General features: G+C 40.0%; 1 protein-coding gene across 4 annotated transcripts in view; it reads left to right on the top strand.

Annotated features, from left to right (window-relative positions):
• Nucleotides 1–11,997, top strand: part of LOC140741288 (glutaminase kidney isoform, mitochondrial-like) — a 72,831-nt gene extending 60,834 nt beyond the window's left edge. For 3 of the 4 annotated variants that reach the window (XM_073071316.1, XM_073071313.1, XM_073071314.1), the window contains 4 exons: nt 6,870–6,931; nt 8,908–8,984; nt 10,620–10,683; nt 11,121–11,997. In XM_073071316.1, coding sequence (XP_072927417.1) covers nt 6,870–6,931; nt 8,908–8,984; nt 10,620–10,683; nt 11,121–11,313 — 396 coding nt within the window. In that variant the 3' untranslated portion in view covers nt 11,314–11,997. The remainder of the gene's footprint in view (nt 1–6,869; nt 6,932–8,907; nt 8,985–10,619; nt 10,684–11,120) is intronic. The other variant, XM_073071317.1, reaches the window with a different exon arrangement.
• Nucleotides 11,998–16,785: the final 4,788 nt, after the last annotated feature.

Raw genomic sequence — 16,785 nt, 5'->3', positions numbered from 1 at the left:
TACTAGAACAGAGCTACATACAATTAAATTTCACAGTTAATTATTATATTTTGTAACTCCAAAACATAAAACTAATTGGAAGAAAAACATGAGAGATGCATGTAAACTTTGTTTTTACTTTCAGTGAACTGTACACAAATGATGTAGTGTCATAATAACGTGTGCCATCCACATACTTTTACATATAATCCATAATTAATAACTTAAACAATAAAGAATGCTTAATCAAACAATATATTTACAATATTGCTCAAATATTAAATACACACCACTCCTCTCTGCTTTGTTATTAACTTCAACTCAATAGAGAATGCATCTCAACTTGTACACAGTATACTATATAATACAACTACTATATAGATATCCACAACATAGCAAATTTTAAATCATCCCATTCAGTCCTAAAAATGTAATTACTGTGGAGGATTTCTTACTCTTGTGGGATAATGTCTTTCCTGACAAAGTGGGGGGGGGGGGAAGTTTCACTGCTTGGTCGGTGAGACTTGTGGCTGTGAAACATTCTCAGGTTCTAGGGCTTCCTTGGTGGTGGTTTTCGGAGTTGACTCTGAGGCTGTAGGAAGTGGTTATGATAGCTCAGCCACCTTTCTTCTCCAACAATTGACTCTGCTCTCCTCAACTGATTGATATGTCAGGTATCTCCAGAAGATATCCGGCACAATCTCCACCGTGTAGGAGAGTGGTCCATTTCTGTCCTTAATCTTTCTGAATACCACTTTTCATGCACTGTAGTCCCTCACCAGGACTACTTGTCCAGGAGTGAAACATTGAACCTCCTTGTTTGAGGAGCCCTCGATTTGTCTCAGCTGTTTCTCCTGCATACTCCTCCTGAGACTGGGTTTGAGGAGATCCAAGCATGAATGCAAGTGACGACCCAGGGGCAGCATAGCTGTTGAGTTGTTGGTTATGGAGTGTTCTGCATTGCAACATGCCAGGAGGAAGTTGGCGAGCTTCTCATTGTGGCAGTGTAGTGTGTTCTGCTGACATTGCTCGCAGTGCATTCTTTAGATTGGACAAACCTTTCCACCAAGCCGTTTGTAGCTGTGTGGTACGGTGCAGATGTATTATGTCTTATTCCACTCAGGGTCACGAATGACTGAAACTGTTTCCCCACAGACTGGTCCATCGTCACTGACTAGGTGCTCTGGAACACCAGTCCTTGAGAAGTGGCTTCTCTACAGTGTGTGAGGCTGTAGTGGAGGCTATTGGGAACACTTCTGGCAACTTTGTAGCTGCAACCACTACCATCAAGAAATTTTTGCCCATGGATGGTCGGGCAAAATCTACATGAATCCTCTGCCAGGGTAATACAGGCCACTCCCAGGGATGGAGAAGCACTGCTCTTGGCATCTTCTAGACCTGTTGGCATCCTAAACAGTGCATTGTAAACTGCTCTATCTCAGGTCACCAGACAAAGCTTTGAGCCAATGCTTTCATTTTCACCATGCCTAGGTGACCGGCATGTAGCTCCTCCAGCACTTCAGCCCTCAGCTTGAATGGTACAACAACCCTCAATCCCCACATAAGGCAACCCCTATCAAAGACAAGTTCATCCCAATGCTGGTAAGAATGAGGGAACCGGGATTTCTGCTGCACATTCCAGCCATTTTGGGTGGCCAAGTAGATCTGAGACAGTGTGGGGTCTTTTCTGATTTCCCTTTGGATCACCTCTGCCGTAATAGTTTCAATTTGCACTAGGGAGAATCCATCAAGAGGAGAGCCCTCTTTTGTAAATGTTTCAGGTATTTCCTTTTCCAAGGGTAAACAGGACAATTGATCAGCATTTCCAGATTAGTTGTCTTCTAGAATTCAATCTTATAATTGTGTGCTCCAAGAAACAGAGCCCATCTCTGTATTTGTGCTGCTGCTGTTAAGTGGATCACCCTCCTGTGGGTTGAAAATGGTTACTAGTGGTTGATGATCAGTAATGAGGGTAAACTCTCTCCCATGCAAGTATTGGTTGAAACGTTTTACACCCCAACCAGACTCAAGGCCTCTTTGTCAACCTGCACATAATTTTTCTCTGCAACAGTAAGAGAACGTGATACAAAGGCTATGGGGCGTTCACTTCCATCACTCATAACATAAGACATGATTGCACTTATACCATAAGGCAAGACATCACAAGGAAGCTTCACTGGATGACGTGGATCATAACGTGTGAGTACAGTGTCTGACATCACCATTTCCTTTACCTTTTGGAAAGCCACCTCACACTGCTTTTCCCGTTGCTGTTTTTTCCTGATCTGTAGTTATGATTTCAAGGAGTGGAACACAGTAGTCAAGTTTGGCAGGAACCTGTTATAGTAACTGATAAATCCTAAAAAGGACTGTAATTGTGAGTCATCCTTTAACCTTGGAGCATCCACCACTGCTTGAATTTTCTCAGCACATTTGTATAGTATTTGTGCATCAACAGTGTGACCACAGTAAGTGATGCTTTGTTTAAAGAATTCACAGTTGTTACATCATGCTCTGAGCCTATAATCTTATAATCTTTTTAACACTGCCTTGAGGTTTTAGCGATGTCCCTGCCCTCCTCACTGGTAACAATGATGTCATCACGTAACGCTGAGTGCCTTGCAGCGTCTGGTCCACAGCTTTCTGCCAGAGTGCAGGTGCAGATGCTTCTCCAAAATTAAGACTATTATAGCAATAAAGCCCTTTGTGAGTGCTTATGGTGAGAAACACTTTGGACTCTGTAGGTAGGCCTCAGCTAAGTCCACTTTGCTGAAGTATTTTCCTCCAGAAAGGTTTGCAAAGGTATCTTCTATACTGGGCTGAGGGGCATTTATCTGCTTTCAGAACTGGGTTTATACTGATCTTAAAATCACCACAGATCCTGACAGACCCATTCTTCTTTGCTATTGGGACCACTGGCATTGTCCATGGGGTCCTCCACTGCACCTTGGAAAGAATTCTTTCAGCCTCCCTGTGATCTAGCTCACTGGCTACTTTATCACGGATGGGATAAGAAACCGCGCAGGCTTTGTAAAACCTGGGTGTGGCATTTTCATTTAACACTATTTTACTCTTGATATGTTTGAGTTTTCCAGTGCCATCCTTGAACACTGCTGTGGCATCATCCAGTATCTTTCTTAATTGGCTTTCAGTTGACCCTATTGCAGGGAATGTGGCATGCAAATGATGAATGGATCTTCGATCAAGTTGTAGTTATCTCAGCCAGGTCCCCACAATGCTGGTTCCCCTGTTTTTTTTTTACCACATACAAGCCCATTGTGGTTTGTTGGTTGTTGTATTTCAGTGTTACAAATGTCACAGGAGTTGCCTTTTCTCCAGTATAAGTTCTTAGTTGGATATCAGCATGTCTCAGTTCAGTATCTTTGAAATGCCAATCAAGCTCATTTGTGGAATGACTGAAACAGTGCCCAATTCTATTTTAATTAATTTGCCATTTTACACTTCTGGTGTAAACCATATTGTTTGTCTCTTGGTAGTTTTCACATATTAAATCTCAAGGCTTCTCAGTCCTGTGTCACTCTTGTCATTATCAGATTTTTCATCAACAGCATGCAGAGGAGTGCTTTTTGAAACTGCAACTTGACTTTTTTATCTTTTTCTTTTCCCCGTGCAGTCCGTTTATTTTCGTCTGCCCGACATGTTCTTTGTATGTGCCCTACTTTGTTGTATTTTCTGCAAGTTTCACCTTTAAACCTGCATTGGTCTGGTGTACGTGAGCCCCTGCCACAATGGAAGCACAATTGGTTTGGCCAGGCCAGTTTTTGTTTAAATGTTTCAATTTTATTCATGCTCCCTATCCTTCCTGATTGTAACTCAATTGTGTCTCTGTCTGTTGTTACCATTGATGTAGCTATGTCAACCGCAAGTTAAATGTAAGTTGTGCTTCAGTTAGGAGCCATTTTTGAATACTTTCTTGTAAGATTCAACAAACTAAACAATCTCTCAGTGTATCATTAAGTTAATCACTGAACTGACAATGTTCAGAACAACATGTTCAATTCAGCCACCTATGCTGATATAGACACCCCTTCCTTTTGATTCTGCTTATGAAACCTAAAGCATTCTGCAAGCAACAATGGTTTCAGTTCTAAATGTTCCTGCATTAGTTTCACAATATCAGAAAAGCTCATTTTGGTGGTTTGGTCGAAGCAGTTAAACTTCGAAGCAAACTGTAAGACTGGCACTCGCTTTTCATTGGTTATTTCATTTGCTTCAAGATACTGCTCAATTCGCTCAGTGTACAACATCCGGTTATCTCTTGTGCAATCTTTCTGATGTAGCCAGCCATTTCTGATTTTATAAAAATGTATTATTATATCACCTGGCGCACACTGCTTATGAACCCTCAAATTTCATCCATTTTCTGCCTATTTTTAACTCGATCGTTTCTGTCCCTTCCCGAAGAACCATGTGCCGCACTGCATTTTTTTAAAAACTCAAACGTCTTGCTGCGTTTCAACAAGTAGGTAGTCATCTTGGGTTTGTTTAAAACTTCTTCATCACCCCTGTTATGTTTTGTAATTCCAAAACATGAAACTAATTAAAATGAAAAACAAGGGAGCCCAAGAGATGCATGTAAACTTAGTTTTTACTTTAAGTGAGGTGTGCACGTATTGTATGACATAGTGGCATGATGACGTATGCTATTTGCATATAACTTGTAATGAATTACTTAAACAACAAAGAATGCTTAATCAAACAACATATTTACAAAATTACTCAAATATTACTAAAATATTAAATACACAGCATTAATCATAAAAAACCCTAAAAGATTTCTTCCCCAATCTAAAATACAAAAGAAATTACTGTCAGTCCAGTAATCCTTAGCCAATTGATGCTAAATTGTTTGTACAAAAATATTTTAATATATTTCTTCGCTGTTCTTTCCTGTTGGACATCCATCCCTTCAGTACATAATGCTAGTTTGCAATCCTCCACCATAATACTGATACTGTTTGCCCTCATTGGCCCATGGTCACTTTAGCATCCCTCTCATTTTGCCACACTGTTGTCTCTGTTTTGTGAGGAAAGCTTTGCTTAATGCTGTGGGCAAAGCCAAGTGTCTCAGAGTTATCATAAGAAGTTGCACTGCAAAGTACTGTCCAGAGTAATGTACCAGCCTGCAGGAAACATAATTGGAGAGGAATCAATTTTATTTAATGTTATCCAAAAATGCAGACACTATCATACATATGGATTAGAGGATGGAAGACAGTTTGCTATATTACTTGTGTATTTATATGGCATTTTACCTCACTGTGGGATAGGGAGTGTCCAATAGTCGAGTGAGGAGATTCAATGGGGGAGAAAGAGTCTATAGAAAGGTATTCAATAAATGGGTAGAACGCTCAATGGAAAAACATTAAGGAGAGGATACTTTCTATCCCCATACAGGCAATTTTGGCTGATAACAACCTACAAAGGTACATAAATACTATTGATAACCCATGGGTGAAATGGACTCTTAAAATATGGAAAGATATTAGAAAAGAATATAAACTAAAGGGAGATATGTATTGCAATTCTTAAATGGTGTGCATGTGACTCGGATTTTACGTCGAATAAGCTGGATGCTAGATTTAAGGACTGGACAACTAAAGGAATAACAGTTCTTGGTAATATAATGAAAGAAGGAACACTGTTCAGTTTTGAAATGCTTAAAGAGAAACACTTATTAGAAAAACAAGACTTTTATCAGTATTTGCAGATGAGACAGTATGTTAATAGGAGGATTAAAATGTAACCAAGGCGAGTACATGCTTGATAGAGCTATTTAGAAAAGCATATAATTCAGATGATGGTAGTAGAATCATTTCAAGCATGTATAAGGATTTGTCAAATCTTAAAGCACATTCGACTTCATACATTAAAACAAAATGGGAGAAGGAAGGAGGGATAATTATATCTGAGGAAGAATGGACAACAATATGGAGATATCAATGGAAGTGTACCAGTTCACAGAAATGGAGGGAGTTTGGATGGAAAAACTTGATAAGATATTTTGTTACACCCTCTCAGAAATCCCATTATGATAGTAAACTCCCTTTTTGCTGGAGAAATTGTAGAAATCAAAATGCAAACCATTACCATATTTTCTGGGATTGCCCCGTTATCAAAGTGTGATACATAATGCCCTAATAAGACATCTTTAGAAAGTAAGACCGTATATTTTGGGTATATACCTCAAGAATGGTTGAAAAGAGATAAATATTTAATGAATATACTACTGGTGGCTGGTAAAAAGACTCTTACTAGGAAATGGTTATCACAGGAGAGCCCAACCGTAAACACATGGATGGAAATTACAATGGACATTTACAGAATGGAGAAGATAACAGCATCTGTTAATCATAAGCTGGAACAATTTGATTCATACTGGGAAAAATGGTTTAACTACATAATGCCTCATAGGCCTGATTTTATCCTCACAAATCAATGAATATGTTATAAAAAAAAATCACTCCCTACTTGTACATAGTTTTCTCCTTTTGCTTGTTTTTTCTTTCCTCTCTTTTCTATAAGTGTATACCTCAGATAAATATTGTGGAGATTTGTGGCAAATATGACTATATGATATATATGTACAGTATCTGAAATACATCTTATGGAAATGTTTGTTTGATGATGAACTTTAATAAAAAATAAATTACAAAAAAAATGGGCAGAATCTGTGAGAAGGGAGCACATCCATTGTTTGCAGGAGAGGATTCACTTAGCGGGGAGAATGGGCTGTGGAAGAATATTCAGTGAGTGGGGAGAATCCATGGGGTGTGGGAAGAGCTGGTTTGATGTGCTTACGTTCTTACTGTGTTTGATTAATTTTAAATTTGGTTATAATTATTTAATTTTAAAATTTCTTCCACCAGGAGGAGTCAGTAGTGAACTTGTTGTTTGCTGCCTACAGTGGTGACATAGCTGCACTGCGCAGGTGAATACTTGTTTTTATGTCACAGTAAGATTTCCTTCTTCCTTTTTCAGAGTAGGCACACTCGAGCTAAGTATGGACACAGACAGGCTGCAGTGGGCAAACTTCTGGTTCTGATCTGTGCTCAACACCTTTGTGCACTCATTCAGTTGAGATTAGAAATTGAAGTCAAATCCAGAGGTGAATTTCATTCCCAGTTCATGCCTCCAGGAAACACCATTTTCCTGAATTTCCTGCATTTTCTGATCCACAGACAATAAGGCTGGAAGGTCTGTGAACTATGCCCTCGGTTGACAGATGTGCTTCCTGGTCTGAACTGAAAGCCTGAATTCATTAGAAAGACAATGCTTTATCCATGCTAGAATCTTTCCTGTAATACCATGGGCTTGTATCTTGTTAAGCAGCCTCATGTGTGGCATCTTGTCAAAGCCCTTCTAAAATTCCAAGAACTCAACATCAACTAATTCTCCTTTGTCTATCCTGCTTGTTGTTTCTTCAAAGAATTCCAACAGATTTGTCAGGCAAGATTTTCCCTTGAGATAACCATGCTGACTACGCCCTATTTTATCATGTGCTTCCAAGTACCCTGAGACCTCATCAAGAGTGTTACCAGTACACACAAAATGCTGGATGAGCTCAGCAAGCCAGGCAGCATTTATGGAAAAGAGTAAACAGTTGATGTTTCAGGCTGAGACCCTTCATCGGGACTTAGCCCAAAACGTCAACTGTTTACTCTTTTCCTTAGATGCTGCCTGGCCTACTGAGTTCCTCCAGCATTTTGTGTGTGTTGCTTGGACTTCCAGCATCTGCAGATTTTCTCTTGTTTGTAACAAGAGCGTTATGCATTTCTGGTTGTCCCCACTATAGGAAATAATTTGAGACTTTGGAGAGGGTGCAGAAGAGGTTCACCAGGATGCTGCCTGGATTAGAGAGCTTGATCTGAGTTGGACAAACTTGGTTTGTTTTCTCTGGACCAGTGGTGACTGAGAGGAGATCTGATAGAAGTTTGTTTGATTATGAGAGGCATAGATAGAGTAGACAGCCAGTATCTTTTATCCCCAGAGTTGAAATGTCTAACACCAGAGTGCATACATTTCAGGCGAGAGGGGTGTAAGTTCAAAGGAGATATGAGGGGCTTGTTTTTTTTACTCAGTGATAGGTGTCTGGGATGGTGGTAGAGGCAGAAACATTAGGGGGTTTAAAGAGATGCTTAGATAAGCAGTTGAATGTGAAGAAAATGGAAGGATCTGGACATTCTGTAGACAGAAGAGATTAGTTTAGTTTAATTGAATTGAATTGACTTTATTTTTTACATCCTTCACATACATGAGGAGTAAAAATCTTTACGTTACATCTCCGTCTAAATGTGTTTGCCACATTGAGGGGAGAGATTGTTTTCTTGACACCATTGTGTCAGGGTGATGACTTCTTCTCTGTAGGCTGCCTCATTATTATTTGAGGTTGGGCCAATGTGTAATATCATCAGGAAATTTAATTAGCAGATTGGAGCTGTGGGTGGTGATACAGTCATAGGTATACAGAGAGTAAAGGAGTGGACTTAGTACACAGCCCTGAGGGGCACCTGTGTTGAGAGTCAGAGGGGTGAAGGTGAGAGAGCCCACTCCTACCCCTGCTGGCGATCTGACAGGAAGTCCAGGATCCAGCTGCACAAGGCAGGGTCAAGGCTGAGGTCTCTGAGCTTCCTGTCAAGTCTGGATGGAATTATGGAGTTGAATGCTGAACTGTAGTCCAAGAACAGCATTCTCACATAAGCGTCCCTCCTCTTCAGGTGTGTTAGGACAGTGTGTAGAGCTGTGGCTATTGCGTCGTCTGTCGATCAGTTAGCCATTTGATTACATAGTAATTGATTTGGCACAACTTTGTGGGCCAGAGGGCTTGTTCCTGTGCTGTACTGTTCTGTGTTCTATCTTATCAACTAAATCAGGTCTGACTAGAGTGTGCTCTCTCATTTTCCCCAGGTTTGCATTATCTGCTATGGACATGGAACAGAAAGATTATGATTCCCGTACACCCTTACACATAGCGGCCGCTGAAGGTATGGAAGAAATTGTCAGTTCTGATAGTGTGGCCTTCCAGCTTACGTAATATTGGGAGGAGCAGGGGAATGTTCCAATTCCTCCTCTTTTGTTCATTACTGAAAGCAACTGGTTTGTACCCAGACCCTCGCAATTCCACACCTGAAGAACTTGCATATTTGCTTTTACAACAGTGAAGGCATAACTGATGTATATGAAATTATGAGGGGTATATATAGGGTAGACTGCAGGGAACTATTCCCTAGAGCAGAGGTAGGTAAAATTAAAGGACTTTAGGGTAAAAGACTTAAGTGGGGTCTCACCCAGAGTATCTGAAACGCACTGCCTGAGAGACTGATGCAAGCAGAGCCACGGACAACATTTAAGAAATGTCTGGATGGTCACTCAATTTGCTTATGCTTTGAGGGCTTTTGGCCAGGTCTGGAAGATGGGATTAATACAGATGAGACCCCATTAGTCAGCATGGATAAGGTGGGCTGAATGGTCTGTTTTCATGTGTATAACTTTACTAACAGTTGATCTATGGCACAATGCCTCACAGCTGTTAATTATGTGGACTAATCTACTAAACAGTATTTGCTAGTTCCCAATCTGTGGGTTGAGAGAAAGTGTTAAGATTTTACATGAAAAATTAAAAAGGTATTATGTTTCTTTTTTTCTATGTGGGAGTCTACAGATCTGCTATCCAAATCAACATTCTTTATGCATATTACATGTAGCTAATTGGGGAGAGTCAATTTTGAAACCAGGTGCAAACCCAAGTGTCTCCTCCTCGGCAGGTTTAGACCTTTGCCCATGTACTTAAGATTTTATCCCCTTCAGTTCACCCCTGTTGTTGCAGTCTGCACGCTTTTCTGAAAAAGTTTGTGGTTGAGAATTAATTGCTGTCTACCTCTCGCCAACAATCTTTGGTAATGTACGAGACTATAGGCATTCACGTAAGTACTTGTTGAAAGGTTGCTCGATACCAACTTCAGATAAATTTCCTATCAAACCAGTTTTGCAAATCACTTGTAGCGCTGAGCAGGTTGATTAGTTCAGTAACCACTGCCAAACTAAGGGTACCTTTTATGCTGAGCCAGTATTCACAAAAACGGCTTAAGTTTGCAAGGATCCATTGATGCCTAAGGAAGGGAATATGTGTACACCAGTGGATGTTAATCTGGGTCTCAGACGTGAATCAGAATCGGGTTGAGGAGGCCAGGTCATTGGGTATACTTAAGGCAGAGGTTGATAGATTCTTGATTAGTTGGGGCATGAAGGATTACAGGGGGGAGGCAGGAGATTGGGGCTGAGAGGGAAATAGATCAGCCATGATGAAATGGCAGAGCAGACTCAATGGGCCAAATGTCCTAATTCTACTCCTATATCTTATGGTTTTAATATCACTGACATGTCTTGAAATTCATTGTATTGTGGCAACACTACAGTGCAATACATAAAACACTATAAATTACAATAAAAGAGATTTAAAAAATTAAATAAGTAGTGGAAAAAGAACAAAAATGTTGAGGTAGTGTTCATGGGTTGACTCCATCATCTATATATCTATATGTATCTGTGAAAATCCATTGCATATCTCTTCCTCAGCTCTGCTGCATTAAATCACTGAATGCTTGTTCTATTTTATGCAGGTCACGTGGAAGTAGTTTGCTTTCTTCTTGATGCATGTCGTGTAAATCCATTCTGCAAGGACAGGTGAGTGCCTTTGGAGGACATAGGCAAGGTTTGAAGGGCGCTCTCCCTAGGCTGTGCCCCAACATGAACTTTTTTGCTCCATCCACAGGACTAAGTCAACTTGGTAGATAGATACTGGTGCCCTTTTTGTTGCTGAGTTCAGTCCTGATATGTAATACATAAATGACTGACTCTTCTGAATTGTAAAAATGGCAGTAATTATTTTTTACCTGATATCAACACCATAATCACTTAAGGGAATCCAATTCAACCAGCATTATAAATTCAGCTCCACTTGCTCTTCTTCCCATTCTCTGGCAGAGTATACTTGTGGTGGACCACCTTGAATGAGGAAAAACTATCAGTTTCCAAAATTGTTACTTTAAAGACCTGTTCAGAGAATGTGAAACTGCAGTCTATTTTGAGTTGTCCCTAGTTATTCTCTCTTCTGTCCACAGGTGGGGCAACACTCCTCTTGATGATGCAATTCATTTCAATCATCAGCAAGTTATAAAGCTGCTAAGGAACTACCAGATGTCATACCCATTACCTGAGAAAGCCGACTGTGAAGAGGATGCATCTGATGAAAATGCAAAGGAGATTAGTGAAGGAGCTGAACCGTCGCCAGCTCCTCTGGTTACAAAAGCCTGAAAATCAGTCCTGGTGCCTGTGTCATGTCTGTGATGTAGTTGTGTAGTTGTGAAATGGCAGTGTCTAATTAGAACAATCATGTTTCCAAAGGCCAGTTTGACTCATTACAGCCAAATCTGAGCCCACTCTTTATAGATTTCTTCATGTTTTGGATGGTTGGCTCCATCAGCTGTGCAAGACCAAATCAAGAGATGATGTCCAAAGTAAACTGACAAGAGCTCCTCACTACTCAGGTTGGATATCTGTTGATTCAAAAGTCAAATTTTAAAAATCTATGTCAAGAAATATAGAGCAGGAAAGGTTGAATAAAACACAAGATATCCAATTAGAAATAAAAATAAGCTCAGATTAATAAAATACCCACACCAGCACTTTTTTGTGCAATTCCCCGTGTAACTAATGACACAGCAGTTATAATGGATGTAATAAATATTTAAGCTATGTATCCTCTTCATTTAGAAATAATGCAACCTCAAAAGCAGTAATAAGGAAAATAAATTTCTCACAGACTTTGTACTGTATAATTAAGGCTTTAGTAGATTGTTTTTTTGTCAATGTTGTACTTGTATATTATGAATTATGAAAAGACTGCCCCTTTAGCAGCTATGGTGTGTATAAGATTTGTATGTCATTGTCTAATAGAAGCTCTGGACATAATTCAAGGGTTTTCAAATCATTATTTATTTTGTGGTAATGCAATAAAAAATTTAGACAAAAAAATTGTGTTATCGCAATTCATCAGGTTTATCATTAGCAATAGAGGACTGAAGAGTAAAGTCTTATTCCACGAACCCCTCAAATATTGGCCAGGCTTATAGTACAGTAAAGAAAAAGATTAATTAGTCTGAAATTTTCCCCAGACCTTGAGAATCAGTTAATGTTTCCATAAGGCCACAAGATATAGCAGCAGAATTAGGCCATTTGGCCCATCGAGTCTGCTCCGCCTTTTCATCATGGCGGATCCAATTTTCCTCTCAGCCCCAATCTCCTGTCTTCTCCCCCTATTCCTTCATGCCCTGACCAATCAAGGATCTATCAACCTCTGCCTTAAATATACATAAAGGCTTGGCCTCCACAACTGCCTGTTGCAATGAATTCCACAGATTCACCACTCTCTGGCTAAAGAAATTCCCCCTCATCTCTGTGCTAAAAGGATGCCCCTCTATTCTGAGACTGTGTCCTCTGGTTCTAGACTCTTCCACCATAGGAAACATCCTCTCCACATCCACTCTATTGAGGCCTTTCACCATTCGATAGGTTTCAATGAGGTCACCCCTCATTCTTCTGAATTCTAGTGAATACAGGCCCAGAGCCATCAAATGCTCCTCATATGACAAGCCATTCAATACTGGAATTATTTTCATGAACCTCCTTTGAACTCTCCACAGTTTTACTACATCTTTAGATAAAGGACCAAAAACTGTTCACAATACTCCAAGGGAGGCCCCACCAGTGCTTTATAAATTCTCAACGTTACATCCTTGCTTTTATATTCTAGTCCTCTCGAAATAAATACTAACATTGCATTTGCCTTCCTCACCACAAACTCAACCTGCAAATTAACCTTTAGGGGATCCTGCCCAAGGACTCCTTTGCATCTCATTTTTTGTATTTCCTCTCCATTTAGAAAAATAGTCAACCTTTTCATTTCTTCTACCAAAGTGCATGATCATACACTTTCTGACACTGTATTCCATCTGCCATTTCTTTGCCCATTCTCCTAATCTAAGTCCTTCTGTAGTCTCTCTACTTCCTCAAAACTACCTGCCCTCTCCACCTGTCTTCATATCGTCTGCAAGCTTTGCAACAAAGCAATCAATTCCATCATCCAAATCATTAACATATAATGTAAAAAGAATTGGTCCCAACACAGACCCCTGTGGAACACCACTAGTCACTGGCAGCTAAACAGAAAAGGCTCCCTTTGTTCCCACTCTTTGCCACCTGCCAATCAGCCAGTGCTTTATCCATGTTAGAATCTTCCCTGTAATACCATGGGCTCATAGCTTATTAAGCAGCCTCATGTGTGGCACCTTGTTTGTTTATTCATTTTATTTCTTATACCCAAGAGAGTAAAAGTCTTTATGTTGCATCTCTGTCACTATGTACAAGCAATAAGAAAGGGAAATGTGGGAGGATATTGCCCAAACACTAAAATCGTACACTCAGTTGTCCTGTATATATGTATGTACATTCGGACACAATGTACAGTCAGATATGCAATCAGATCAATGTGTATTGATCAATCTGATGGCCTGGTGAAAGAAGCTGTCCCCGGAGCCTGCTGGTCCTGCCCTTAATGCTGTGATTCCGTTTGCCAGACGGTAGCAGCTGAAACAGTTTGTGATTGGGTGGCTGGAGTCCCTGGTGATCCTCCGGGCCCTTTATACACACCTCCTGCTGTAAGCATCCTGAATAGAGGACAGTTCACATCCTCAGGTGTGCTGGGCTGTCCGCACCACTCTCTGCGGTGCCCTGCGATTGAGGGTAGTACAGTTCCCATACCAGGCAATGACACAGTCAGTCAGAAGGCTCTTGCTGGTGCCCCTGTAGAAAGTCCTGAGGATCTGGGAACTCATGCCGAATTTGTTCAGCTGTCTGAGGTGAAAGAGGTGCTGTTGTGCTTTTTTCACCATACGGCCAGTATGTACAGACCAGGTGAGATCCTCAGTGATGTGTATACTGAGAAACTTGAAACTACTCACCCTCTCAACTACAATCCCATTGACATCAATAGAGTGTAGACTGTCTCCATTCCTCCTGTAATCCACGATCAATTCCTTTGTTTTCTCGTCATTGAGGGAGAGGTTGTTTCCTTGGCACCACTGTGTCTGGGTGTTGACTTCTCCTCTGTAGCCTCTCTCATCATTGTTGGAAATAAGACTTATCAAAGCCATGTCATCTACAAATTTGATTAGCAGATTGTCAAAGGCCATCTGAAAATCCAAGTACACATCAACTGATTCTCCTTTGTCTATTCTGTTTGTTGTTTCTTCCAAGAATTCCAACAGATTTGTCAGGCAAGATTTTCCCTTGAGGAAGCCATGCTGACAATGGCCTATTTTGTCAAGTGCCTCCAAGTAACCCAAAACCACATCCCTAACAATTGACTCCAACATCTTCCCATCCTCTGAGGTCAGACGAACTGGCCTATAATTTCCTTTCTTCTGCCTCTCTCCCTTCTTGAAGAGTGGAGTGACACTTGCAATTTTCCAGTCTTCCAGAACCATTCCAGAATCTAGTGATTCTTCAAAGATCATTATTAATGCCTCCACGATCTCTTCAGCCACCTCTTTCAGGTGACTTAACTACCTTCAGACCTTTCAGTTTCGTCTAGTTATGGTAACTTCACACACTTCATGCCCCCTGACACCTGAAATTTCCACCATACTATTAGTGTCTTCCACAGTGAAGACTGATGTAAAATACTTATTCTGCCATTTCCTTATCCTCCATTACCACCTCTCCAGAATTGTTTTCCAGCGGTCCGATATCTCCTCTTGCCTCTCTTTAATGCTTTTTGTATCTGAAGAAACTTTTGGTGTCCTCTTTAATATTATTGGCTAACTTACTTTCATATTCCATTTTTTCCTTCTTTATGTACTTTTTTAGTTTCCTTCTGTTAGCGTTTAAAGCTTCCCAATCCTCTAACTTTTCACTAATTTTTGCTCTATTATATACCCACCTTTGGCTTTTATGCTGGTTTTCTCATTAGCCGCAGTTGTGTCATCTTTTCTTCAGAATACTTTTCCCTCTTTGGGATGTATATATCTTGTGCCTTCTGAATTGCTTCCAAAATTTCCAGCCATTGCTGCTCTGTCATCATTCCTACCAGTGCTCTTTTCCAATCATTTCTAATGCCTCTATAATTGCCTTTGCTGCACTGTAATACATCTGACTTTAGCTTCTCCTTCTCAAATTTAGGGTGAATTCGATCATATTATGAACTACCTTAAGGTCACTAATCAATTTCAGTTCATTGCACAATAAAATCTAAAAAGTCATCTTGTAGGCACTCGAGTCTCCCTCCTGGGATCCAGCACCAACCTGATTTTCCCAATCTACCTGCCTATTGAAATCTCCCATGACTATTGTCACATTGCCCTTTTGACATGTGTTTTTCTATCTCCTGTTGCAATTTGTAGTCCTTACTACTGTTTGGGGGTCTGTATGCAACTCCCATGAGGGTCCTTTTTACCCTTGCAGTTCCTTAGGTCTATCCACAATAATTCTACACCTTCTGACTCTCTGTCACCTCTTCCTAATGATCTGATTTCATTTTTTAAAAACAGAGCAATACCACCCCCTCTGCCTTCCTGCCTTCCTTTATATACAATATGCATCTTTGGACATCAAGTTTTAAACCACAATTCAGTGATGCCTACATCATACATGCCAATCTCTAGCTGTGCTACAAGCTCGTTTACCTTATTCTGTATACTGCACACAAATACAGCACCTTCAGTCCTGTATTCACCCTTTTCCATTTTGTCCTCCTTTTACATTGCAACTCATCCTGTTGACTGCAATTTTGCCCTATCAACAGCATCTCTTCACTACACATTGCCTCTGTTTATAAACTAGCTACAGTGTACTTTATCTTTGGCACTATCGTCTGCTTTCCTTTTTTTTTGTAATTTATTTTTTTATTGAAGTTCATCATCAAACAAACATTTCCATAAGATGTATTTCAGACATTGTACATATATATCATATAATCATATATATCACAAATCTCCACAAAGTATTTATCTGAGGTATACACTTATAGAAAAGAGTGGAAAGAAATAACAAGCAAAAGGAAAGAACTATGTACAAGTAGGGAGTGATCTTTTTTTTTACAACAGATTCATTGATTTGTGAGAATAAAATCAGGCCTATGAGACATTAGGTAGTTAAACCATTTTTCCCAGTATGAATCAAATTGTTCCAGCTTATGGTTAACAGATGCTGTTATCTTCTCCATTTTGTAAATGTCCATTATAATTTCCATCCATGTATTTAAAGTTGGGCTCTCCTGTGATAACCATTTCCTGGTAAGAGTCTTTTTACCAGCCACCAACAGTATATTCATTAAATATTTATCTCTTTTCAACCATTCTTGAGGTATATATCCAAAATATATGGTCTTACTCTCTAAGGGTATTTCACATTTAAAGATGTCTAGTAGGGCATTGTGCATCCCCCTCCAATAGTTTTTGATAACAGGGCAGTCCCAAAAAATATGATAATGATTTGCATTTTGATTTCCACAATTTCTCCAGCAAACAGGGAGGTTACTATCATAATGGGATTTCTGAGAGGTTGTAATTCCTATGATACTTCCAAGAGAATTTTCCCCATTCTGATATTTGGCCTGAACAACTGAACCCATTGCCCATGCCTGCATGCTTTTAGGCATTGAATCGCTGCCATATGATTGGCTGATCAGATAATTTCAAATTAATGGGTTGAAACCCTGGACGGGATGGG

This window comes from Hemitrygon akajei, chromosome 18 (genome assembly GCF_048418815.1).
Source record: "Hemitrygon akajei chromosome 18, sHemAka1.3, whole genome shotgun sequence".
Lineage (NCBI taxonomy): Eukaryota > Metazoa > Chordata > Chondrichthyes > Myliobatiformes > Dasyatidae > Hemitrygon > Hemitrygon akajei.
Note: the sequence above shows the minus strand (reverse complement) of the source record. Positions and strands in the feature narration are given on the sequence as shown.